Source organism: Schistocerca nitens, chromosome 2 (genome assembly GCF_023898315.1).
Source record: "Schistocerca nitens isolate TAMUIC-IGC-003100 chromosome 2, iqSchNite1.1, whole genome shotgun sequence".
In the NCBI taxonomy this organism is placed as follows: Eukaryota; Metazoa; Arthropoda; class Insecta; order Orthoptera; family Acrididae; genus Schistocerca; species Schistocerca nitens.
Window position 1 is genome coordinate 403,317,801 of NC_064615.1, and position 12,199 is coordinate 403,329,999.

Genomic DNA, 12,199 nt, shown 5'->3' on the forward strand with positions numbered 1-12,199 from the left:
GTGAACAGAAACACACTTGTTGATCTAGATACTGAAGAGACTGGTGAGCTCTACTGTGACAGTGACGTACAGGAACTGCCTGATTGAAGTAGTTACAGGGGAAGTGTAAGGATGGAGAAAGAGACTCAGGTTGAGCAGAAAATATGCGCTTCGCTGTCATAAAATCCACAAAATGTTTTTATTGAATGTTTGGAAATTTTAATATAACAAGATATATTTATAAAATACTGTGGAAGGAGAGCAGGGAGTCATAGTCACATAATCAGTTGGTTGGTTGGTTGGTTGGTTGGTTGGTTTGGGGAAGAAGACCAGACAGCGTGGTCATCGGTCTCATCGGATTAGGGAAGGATTGGGAAGGAAGGCGGCTGTGCCCTTTCAGAGGAACCATCCCGGCATTTGCCTGGAGTGATTTAGGGAAATCACGGAAAACCTAAATCAGGATGGCCGGACGCGGGATATAATCAGTCTCTTAGATATTTCTCATGTTGTAAAAACAGAAAAGATGATCTTGTTTTGATAACCGCCATGAGTCACTGGTCGCATACTTCTTTTCTGTACAGTACTCCCGGGTTGTCACCGCTGCTGCTCCCGTAGGCGCGGCATGAGGCAGGTCTCAACCAGTTCCTCCATCGCCTCTGTCATCCTCGAACGATAGCGTTCATCATGCTGGTATGCGTCTTTGACAAAATCCTTCCGCACCGACACGTAATTCTCCAGGTCGATATCCTGTGGACAAGAAAAACGTATTCACATATCTTCTGCAGTTTTCATATCCTAGACTTCGATAACAGTCCTAACAGTATGTCTTTCATTGATGGAGAGCTAGTTGAGAGACGGATGAGGCATTTGTAGCAAGGATGAAGGAAATGGAATCTAAAGACAATCAAATTCCTATTTTAAAATGAAATTATCCCATTTTCTTTTTACCGAGCTCTATACGAAGTTGCAATAAGGCAAGTGGCAGAAGATCGCAACGAGCATAAAAGTCAAGGAGATCAAATAAAAGCTTGCGGCTGGAATTACTATCCTTGCTAGAAACATGCCTGTGTTCAAGTGAAGTATGTGTCTGCTACGTTCCGCAAATTCTTTGAGTATGGGAATTCACGTTTCCACTAAAATGGAACATTGTCTCGTCATCGAACGCTGTTCCATGTAAGTAAAGTGTTAGCTTCCATTTACGTGTCAGGAATGAATTCACAAATTTCCACAACTAAGAAGACCTTGTGGCATTTGAATTATGTTTGATTAGAAACGTAAACTTCGCCGCAAAGCAATGCAGACGGACACGTGAGGCATGGATAACTCTCGGCTGAAACGATGAGTAAATTTCTCTGGAGTACATGCAAAACTTTGCTGAATGTGCTCCATGTCTTGGACGAGCACTGGGGAGTGACCTGTGTATTCCCTGCATACATGAACAACAACTTCTTTAAACAGCTAGTGCTGTGATCTAATTCTATGAGCCATTCATTCTATAAAAAATTATGCTACACAGTTACACCTAATGACGTTTAGAAAGGATACGTTAAATACAGTTGGTGGTGGGCTATTTATTGCTGTTAGAAGAAGTAGTTTACCTTGTAGTGAAAATTAAGTAGATAGTTCCTGTGATTTGGTATGGGTAGAAATTGTACTTGAAACCGGAACAAATTAATAATTTCCATCGATCTCTCGACTCACATGATTCAGTCGTTGAACAGTCCATAGAAGACTTGTCTCATTTCAAATAGGTACCCACTCATTCAATTATAATTGGCGGTGACTTCAATCTACCCTAAATATGTTGGCAAAAATGCATGTTTAAAATCGATGGTAGGCATAAAATGTCGTCCAGAATCATATTGAATGCTTTCTCCAAAAACTATTCTGACTAATTAGTTCAGGAGTCCAAGCTAAGTGCAAACAAATGCGAAAACATACTTGACCTGTTGAACACAAATAATCCTGAGCAAATCGTGAGCATCATGACTGTTACAGAGATAAGTGACCGCAAGGTCGTTGCAGCAAGACTAAATACAGTAACATCCAAAGCCACAAAAAATAATCGCAAAATATGTATTTAAAAAAGCAAATAAAAATTCACTTGACGTCTTCCTTCCAAACTAGATCTGTAAGCGTAGACCAGACATGGCTTAAATTTTTTCTAGTATCGACTTCAATGGAGACATTTATACCAAAGTATGAAATCGTGCAATGCTTTGCATTTACTAATTATATGTGGGAATTTGATGTACATCCTAATATCCATCTCCCACTCTCTTTGTCGATCTCCTCCTCCCCCTCTCTTTATCTATCTCCTCCTTCCTCCTCTCTAAATTCATTTCCTCGCAGCCCTCTGCCTACATCCTCTTACCCTTCTCTTTGAATTTTAGCCATGTGTACTGGTGTTGAAAAGGAAAACATGATTGGGAATTGAAGTCGCTTAAAATGAGTGAGTAAATCTGTTGAGATCTTAGGTACATGGGGTGTGAGCAATTGGGAGACTAATCTAGTGTTAACGAACTGCTCGGAATTACTTTGTGTCTTACTTTTTGGGCGTCACACAACTTGCAGTCGGTTTCTGGCATTAACGCTTGTAGGTCTTGGGATTCAACTTCTGATTTATCTGGTCGTGATGATGTATCATAGAATTTAGAAAATCCGCAGTAGTTACACTCAATGTCAGTCCAGACTCTGTTTTAGAGAGGACACGCCACTTTAAAGCGATATCGCCAGTGACATTTTGAGTGAACGGAGGACTTCATTTCCGAAGCAGTTCAGACTTGTGTTGTTCGACTGTGTGATGACATTTTCAGACTTATAATTATATCAAAAAAGTAGTCAAGTTTACCGAATGACAAACTCCGCGAAGGCTCATTGAACTTATTTTCTGTGTAAGTGAACGTATCGTAAGCCTTAAGTAACGTTGTATCAGAAATTTGAAATATTTGGACGATGAATTGGACAGTAACAATGTTTGGCTCTATTTATGAAAATTAGTGAGATTGATTAAGCGGAACGAACCATCCAACCCTGTAAATTCAAATTATGTAAGACCATGGTTAGTAATGGGAACTACTGAAGGCTAGAATTGACACATTTGATTTAAACAGTTTATTCCTGTGGTGTGCGTTCTGTAAGACCTTCAGTACACACACCATCAGATTATTTGACTTGTCGCTCTAACGAAGTAGGCGAGTGTCAGCAATACGTCTTGTGGTCTTATCGTGGCGTTTTTATCTTCTGCCGTTAGGTCAGATGATAGAAATGCCACTTGCACACTTAGAGTAGCAGATTGACGGTGACCAACTTTAAACAGAACTTGATTAATTTTCACACACATTTATTAAAATAATAACAAGCATAAAAATTACTTAATTTGGTTCTGGATGCTATTTACAATTGACAATCTGAAGTTCCTTTGGTATTGGTACGTTAATCTTATTCTCACATATATCTCTGATACTTGACAAAAGTGTCTATACATTTACCTTCATGGCTATGTACAGGAATATGGTAATCTTATTAGGCGCAGCTTGAAACTTGGCTATAGACTGGTACAGACAAATGTAGAACTCGTACAGACTGTTCCAGACAAATGCAGACGGACTAATCGGAGGTCTGTACACTCGTTATAATACCTCGCGCGTTCAAGTATCATTGCGCAGGTGTGGTCCGCGAGGAGAAAAGGTTCTACGTTAGCAGCAATCTCATTGGCTGAGTTACATATTACTACGCAGATTGGCGGAAGCAGAATTTGGTCCGTCTCTATGACAGCGCCATCTCGTAGTGCGGAGACGGACGAGCGCTGCGCCTGCGCTGTTGTGCTTAGCGGGGCGCACTCTAGTGGATAAGTTGTGTACGCGCTGACTACGCGGAACTATGTACACAACAATTCCACACAATTGTTATTCGAATATTGGAATTTTCAGTCTACATTGATCTAGATTCCTCCCAGCTTGCAATCTGAAGTGAAATATTCATCGAAGATTTGTCATTCAACGTTTGGTTGTTGTAGCAAAAATTGTCACGCTGCAAAGTAGAGATGTTTGCCGATCAATAATGTTTACATAATATCCATGTTGGGAGTTTAAACATCAGTTTCAATATCGATACAAAAGTCTTTGAAAGATCATGACATCGATTTTAAAGACAAAAGATAGACCTTCGATGCTGGCAATAAATTCAGGCTACTCTTCACCAGAATCAATAACTTTTTCTTCATAAACGAATATTTTTTTCTGAACATATCTCATAAAGATATCCATAGGTGGCCGCAATGGGGGGGGCCTCACTTGGAATTAGCTATGGGGTTTTTAGTTGTTACAGAATATTCTCCGATTACTAGCAATCTTTATCTGCAACTCCACTAAGCTGCAGTTTTATCACTGCCGACGGCGACGGAGAATACTGCAGCTTTAGCAATCACTGTATATCATGGCTTTCCGTCGTTGTCACTTTGTTCGTGGGAAATCTGCCGATTTTTTTGGTGGGTCTGCGGGACAGCCTTTTTCTATCACTTCCTCGTACAGTCCTTACCGAACTGCAGATAGGAAACGGTCTAGCAACCTGGCGCACGGATTCCTTCATCAACTGCTTTCACATTATTAAAACGTCAGCAGCACATATGACAATCATTCTTCCACAATTATTGTAACGTCACACGCTTCTTGCTCCACAATGGAAAGCTTACCATTTGCCTGTGGAGAACGAAAACTCATAATGGCTTGCTAACTCTTCATTCTGTTTCACACAACAGGGCTACTGTTGTACACTCGTAAAAAACACATTCAATCTATACTACAGATGTGTACATCTATACATGATCCCAAATACATCATGCGAAGTCGAGAGAACGTACTCTTCAGGATGGGGACCTTCTCAAAGTGGATGGGTGCAACACAGCACAACATACAGCCACACAGAGCTGCGAATTTAGCATTCCAGTTGGCGTTGCTGCACAACAGTGTGACAAATTGGAGTTTCCCAAATCCACCAAGTAGAATACTGCCATTGGATACACTTAACCTAATAACAAAAAATGTAGCTTGTAAAATATATTTTGTTCAACTTCAGTTACGCCACTCAAAATAAAAATTATAAAGCATGAAAAATGCCATAAATTTCATTAACGCCATCAGATGTAAAGTTTTATAAGCAAATAAAGTTTTTTAATTGGTATTAAAGTTCAGTGAGTCTTCTTTCAAAAATTTATCCCCTGTTTCTCCACATCATGAAGAATTAATGTGGTATTTTCTGAATCAAGCTGCGTTTTTTCCTATTTACAATTTTGAATTTTCTGTTTGAACCTAGTATTAAGGGATTGGAAATAATTTTTTGTGAACCTTTTCTAGATTTATTGCATTACTCTTTGGATACAAGGATTTAAATGTATGAGGATGTATTTTCAGATCACTGGATCAAAAACGTAGCACCCAGATTCATATTAATAACACGGAAGTCCGCGTTCTTAGGTGGGTGGTCAGCACATCTGATTGCGACGCAGTGGGACCAGATTCGATTCCCGGCCGGGTCAGATATTTTCTCTGCTCAGTGAGTGAGTGCTGTGTTATCCTCATCATCATTTCGTCATCATTTTATCATCATCGACATGTAAGTCTTTGAAGTGGCGTCAAAGGAAAACACCTGCAACTCGGCGGCCGCACTTATTGCCCAGAAGTGCCATGCGATCATTTCAGTAACAAAAAAGTGTGCATATAATATTGAAATGTTTATAATGTTTGGGTACCGAAGCAATTTGCCTTAAAATAGTAGATAAATACCTACCGACCTTTTGAGATACAATAAGTTTTGTTTATTTCTTGTCTAATTTAGTTTTTGGGGCATGTGACGTTTTCAACACACCGAATCAGTCACAGGGGGTGCACAAAAATATGGAAACGCAAAAAAAAATATTATATCACAATGCCTAATACGGTGTAGAAAACACGTTGGCATTCAAAAAGAGCTTCCACTCGTCACGAATTGGATAAATGCAAGACTTGCATGGTTTTCAAGGAAATCTTATACCGTTCTTCCTGCAAACTAGTAGCAAGCTAAGGTAACGATAATGGAGGTATATACCGGTCATGCTTACCTTCTCTCCAAAGTACACCGCAAAACCTCACAATAATACAGAGATCTGGCTACTGTGGCGGCCAAGGGAGATGCGATAATTCATCGTTATGCTCCTAGAACAGGGCTTAACAAGTGGCCGGTTTTGAGCGTGAGTACTCGCGCCTGCTCAGGCACGTGCTCACGAGCAGGTGCAAGGTCGCGGAGTAGGGAGGGAGGGGAGGGAGGGGAAATGCGCGCGTACGTTTGAATAGGGCCGCAGCGTGCCTATTGAATTCGCGCCGACTGTGTAACGTTTTAAGGGGCTCCGGAAAGGCTCAAAATCATGAAAAGTTCAATTTTTGCTTTTTTGCGTTTTCTGAATCTGCTGACTATTACCTTTTAATAGATATATAATTTATTCAATTCCGAAGACTACAACTATTTTTAAATTTTTTTTGAAATGTGTTCTACATGGGCGTGACCCACTGTGGCGCTGTTAAACTGCTGTCAAATGGTGTTATTATTAACGTCCGTGTTCATCAGGTACATTTTAGTGATGTGAGATAAAGTATGTGTTGTGGCTAACCTGTGATGGTTCAATATATATCGCTGGTGTGATTGTCGATTGTTTCATGTTTATTTACTCTGTCGTTATCTCGAAAATATTCGTAATTAATTCTGTTTCTTGAGTCTCTGTTTTGTTGAAGTATAATAATGAGTAAAAGTAAAGTTATTAGAAATCCTCTGAAGGCTTTTAAGAAAAGGAGAAAGGTATGTTTTATTACTGTAAACAATAAAGACGATGAAAATCCCCAACATAGCTTGTGTCCCAAAGAAGAAGACAGTTGGTGTAAATATAACAAAGGATTGCTAACTGGTGAAGTGTACACTCGTAAGCATAGTCTGCCTCATGCAATAATGGAGGTGATAAAACCTATTTTCAGAGACTTAGCAGCACCTGAACTGTTGAAAAAGTGTATTCACGGAAAAACTCAAAACCCCAATGAAAGTGTAAATAGTGTTATGTGGTCGAGAATCCCCGAGACTGTATTTGTTGGAATAGAAACACTTCACTTTGGTGTGTATGATGCTGTTGCGACTTTCAGTGATGGCAACATTGTAAGGTGCAAGGTATTTAGAAATATGGGAATGAAGATAGGTTCTAACATGGTACGAGCGATGCTTGCTTTAGACAAGGAACGCCTTCGGGCTGCAGACAGGGCTGTAAAGAGTCTAGAAATACAAGCAAGAGTAAACAGGAGGAGGAACAAGAGGAAGCTAGAGGAGGAGTTTGCAGAGGATGAAGATAATCCATCCTATGGACCTGGAATGCACTAAAAAGTTAATCCAATCTTTGTCGCTCGATTCCCAAAACTTTTATTTTCTCATACTAATTACATGTTTTCTAAGGATCTTCCAAACATATTTGTTTCAAACTTTCAGTAAATGTTACACAGTACCTTCTGCATAATTTAACACAGCCTTTTTCCAAAAAACTGTATATTTTTGAATATATAAATAAAAAATTGCAAAAAAAGTTGTGAATTTTCATTACAATTGAAAAAAAATCATCTTTAATAACTGAACTAAAATTTTGTAAAATCCCTGTGTTAAGTTGTAGCCCATATTCCAATAAATAATCTGTAAAAAGTTCAACTTCCTACCTCAAATACTTTGTGAGGAAAGATGTAATTTATAAGCGTTATTTTAACATTGCAAGTATAGGGCGTTCCGGAGCCCCTTAAGTACTACGATCAGCTCTAACAGTCACATCGCTGGCTAAGAATCATGTCAAGTCACCGTTGTGTAACCCCAACCATGCTTTCGCAGTTCAACCCCCATTGGGAGGAATTGTATCTGTTTACAGGAAAAGATAGTGTTGCAAAATGTGTAGTACGTCACAAAACGCTGAATTCTTTTAGGAAATTTAATTTGCAGCGACATTATATGTCGTACCACGCGAAAGACTACGGAAGTGGAAAATGTGATGGACCAGATCGTGCACAGGAAGTTATTAAACTTAAAAGGAAGCTATCCGAAGAAGATCTGGACGACGAAGAAGTGAGTCACAAAATTGCTTTGCTTTTAGCAAAATCCTTGAGCCCCTTCACCGATGGCGATTTAATAAAAGAATGTTTGGTAGTTGCAACGGAACATTTGTGTCCATCTCAAGTTGAACGGTTTCGGATTGTGCCATTATCTAACATGACCATTATGCGTCGCATACAGGACATGGCAGACGACGTCCAGAGCCGGCTTGCAAATATCTGTAAAGATTTTATGGTGTGTTCTCTAGCTCTGGACGAAAGTGTTGATATCACTGGAACAGCGCAGCTTGCCGTATTTATTAGAGGTGTTAGTAGAGATCTTCAGGTGAGGGAGGAGCTCCTCGATGTAGTAGCCATGAACAACACTACAACCGGAGGTGATATTTTAAGTAGTGTTGAAGAAAGTGTTGAAAATATAGGATTGTCGTGGAATTCTCTAGTTTCAGTGTCTACAGACGATGCACCAGCGATGACAGGGAAAAAATGAGGTTTCGTTGCGCTGTTGAAGGAGAAAATGCAAAAACTGACCGTGGCGAATGAAATAAGGGGCGTTCACTGTGTGACTCACCAGGAAAACTTATATGCAAAGAGTATCACTCTAAAAAATGTGACGAGTGTTGTTCGTACAACCAATTAAAAAGGAAGCATGGGCTACAACAAAGGCAATTTAAAAGCTTTCTTGAGGATGTACAAAGCCAGTATGGTAGCCTGCCTTATTACAACGAGGTCCGCTGGCTTAGTCGTGGCGAATTATTTAAACGATTTTTTTGCCTATTAGATGAGATAAATATGTTCATGGAAATAAATAACATGTGTGTTCCTGAATTGAAAGAGCCTTCGTGGAAATGTGATCTCGCGTTCTTAGCAGATGTAACTAGCCTTCTGAATGCGTTGAACATTTCACTACAAGGTAAAGATTTGCTAATTACTCATTTCATAGATCGAATACGAGCTTTTAAAATGAAATTGACACTTTGGGTGAGTTAGCTAGAAACAAGAAATCTAGCTCATTTTCCTAAATTATCATCCAGGCAACATGTTCACAAAGACTGCGAACGTTATTCACATAGTTTAGTTGCCCTTAAGGAAGAATTTGATCAACGCTTTCAAGATCTGACAGCACTAGACAGTGATTTTGATGTGTTATCCCCTCCATATTCAGCGAATATTGAAGAGATTCGTCCTGAGCTGCAACTAGAAATTATTGACCTGCAGTGTGACAGAGAATACAGAGACAAATTTCAGAACAAGAAAAACATTTTGGAATTCTACAGACACTTCCCTCAGGATAGAGTTCCTCGTTTGCACAAACTGGCGGCTACAATAATATCAATGTTCGGTTCCACGTATGTTTGTGAACAACTGTTCTCTGCAATGAAATGTAACAAGACGCGCCTGAGAAACGCATTGTCTGATCGAAATTTAAACTGCACGCTGCGCCTACAATGATCAAGAACAATTACTCCGAACATAGACGCAATTGTAAAGGGCAAAAAGATCAAGATAACCGAGAATCCCACACTTCAGTGACACCTTTTATTGTGCAACAGTTCATAAATTATTACGAATGTAGAGGCAAACACTAAGCTAGTAAAATTATGTGGCACGTGTACATTCTCCTTTATTTGTTTCATTTGTCGCAGTAATAATTCGTGAGTGATATCCCTGCAGGTGGCCGCGGATTTACATTGACTGGCGGCAGCTGTTGTGTGCCCCACGTGACTCTCCCCACTCTCAGCTCTAGTCCGCTGGTCCGGTAGTGGGGGTAGCGTGCTCGCGCTGCTCTGTGCTCGCGCCTTGCTGCTCACAGCTTGCTCCGCGAGCACGTATGTTGTGAAGCCCTGTCCTAGAAGCAGTCCTGGACGATGAAATCTGTGTGAAGAGATGCCCTATCGTCTTTGGAACACAGCCAAAATGGTCACATAATCCTTGGCAGTAATTCTACATTTTCGAGTAACCTTGGTGCCCGTGGAACATTACCATACAGCTGCGCAGATCATCACCGATCCCACGCCATTTTTCGCTCTTGGGACGTAAATTTGGTCAGAAATTAGAAGCAGTATGAAACAAGATTCATCCGATCATGTGACTTTCTTCCATTGCTCGGTAGTCCAGGTTTTATGGCTTTGGAACCTCGTTTTTATGTTGCAGGAATTTGCATTAGTGATCAGTGGTTTTGGAATTCAGCTTGCCATGCAATTCGCTGTTAATGGAGCTTTCTTCGTATTATTTTTGTGCTGACACGTTACGCGAGTGCGACATTCAGGTGTACAGTGTTTTTGCAGCTGTCGTGCTCTTCAATGACTGTTCTTCACGACCACTTAACACATATTTTCGTCCGCGTTAATGGATAATGCATTTTCCGCTTTCCTTGTATGTGAAATAAATATTTCATACGATGCTTCTTGAAACAGCAAACTCTTTGGTTTCTTTGTTTACGAAAGCACCGAACATACGAGCACCAACAATTTTTCCACATTCGTATTCACTTAGTTCCGACATAATCCTCTCACAACTACGCAGAACGTTGTTCTTCCGGTGCACTGTACGTGAATAGAACGGGAAGGAACTCTTGTAACTGGTACAGTGGGACGTGCTCTCGGCCATGCACTTCGCGGTGGCTCGCAGAGTATACAAAATGTAGATGTGTTCTGACCACGACTGATTGCTGCGTATCGAGGATATTGCAGAGGTACCGTTCGTGGACAAATACTGCACAAGCATGCATTTCGGGCCGTGTTTCCATATTTTTGTCGAATCCCTATATACGTAATCTGCCAGTTTGCCTCATCCTGGAAAAAAATCAGTTGAGACTCATGACTGCATCATTGCAGTGATTGAAGTAACGGCAGTATCATTTAGAAGAAAAATTGGTACCTCGCGTTTTTCCCATATCATCAGTTTGTTAGCAAGTATTAGGTTGTAAGAGGGCCATGACTAAGGAATTTATTGCTAGCTCACTCGAGCAGATGTAACTTCGATGGAATGCTCACGCGCTGCCTGTGATGTGTATGTTACAATAGAATCGCAGACCAGAGAGCAGTGTCGGCAGCAGTAGTGGTGGTAGCTCGCAGTCGGGCGGTTGGGTCAGGTCGCTCGTAGAGAGCAGTTGTCTAGTTGTATAGCTGACAGGGAGCACTTGTGTCCTTTATGGAATTATCAAGGTCGGTTGTGGAGAACTATCAAGGCCGGTTGTGGAGAACGATGGTGGTGCCTGAGCGATGTAGTATAAGGTAAAAGCAAAAATTATTATTATTTATTACCGCGGTCATATTGTGCTATTGTTATATCAAAGTCACATGTAAATATTTTTCAATAATTTTTCAATAATAATCTTTCTTATAAAGATAACTTTTGACAGTCATTTATCTGAATTTAAAGTTTTTACCACTTCCTCCTATCCATAGTCATGCCAATTATCATAAATAAAATCAGTTGTTTTTCATACAAAACAAAATCTAGTGGCCAGCAATGCACAGGGCTGTGCCAGAAAAATTTCTTATAAGGGCAGATACATACGCTTTATCCAGCAACATAACTGAGGTAAGAATCTTCAGTTTATTCAGAATGACTTTTCAGGGCCATGACGCAGCACTGCTGACATGTAGATTTACCAGTTTGGATTCACAGTCAGTTAATTTTTGAAAGGTTATATATGAGTCACAATTTTATTGAGAGTTTAGTCACCATTTATTCCGAGGTTGAGGAAATAATCTGTTGGGACGTTACACTTGTCGACAGCCAGCCAGGATCGTATTTTTTGTGAATTTCTGAGAAATAGTCAGTTATATATCTGCGTGCCGACCACCAGTAATGATTCTTATCTAAATGATGAGCAAACAAATTCAATTATGTCCACAGTCAATTTAACCACAACTGATGACGCGGCACGTTCCGTTACCATGAACGCTGCCCAGATTGACACACCTGATCTGCAAAATTTATACAATGAACAGATAAATGTTTCTAACGAAGATGAACAATGTACTCAAAATACGTCAGATTTATTTGATTCCGATGTAGTGACCAACAGTGCACTTCCAATTAGCAAACCTTTTCGTGAATCAGACAATGACCAAATGATCACACAAAACGTGACAAATGCAGAGACACTA

General features: G+C 40.1%; 1 protein-coding gene across 1 annotated transcript in view; it reads right to left on the reverse strand.

The window, feature by feature from the left end:
- Positions 1-279: 279 nt before the first annotated feature.
- Positions 280-12,199, reverse strand: part of LOC126236256 (uncharacterized) — a 44,368-nt gene continuing 32,448 nt past the window's right edge. The window contains exon 3 of the mRNA XM_049945410.1: positions 280-726. Within this exon, the coding sequence (XP_049801367.1) occupies positions 574-726 (153 nt within the window). The 3' untranslated portion in view covers positions 280-573. The remainder of the gene's footprint in view (positions 727-12,199) is intronic.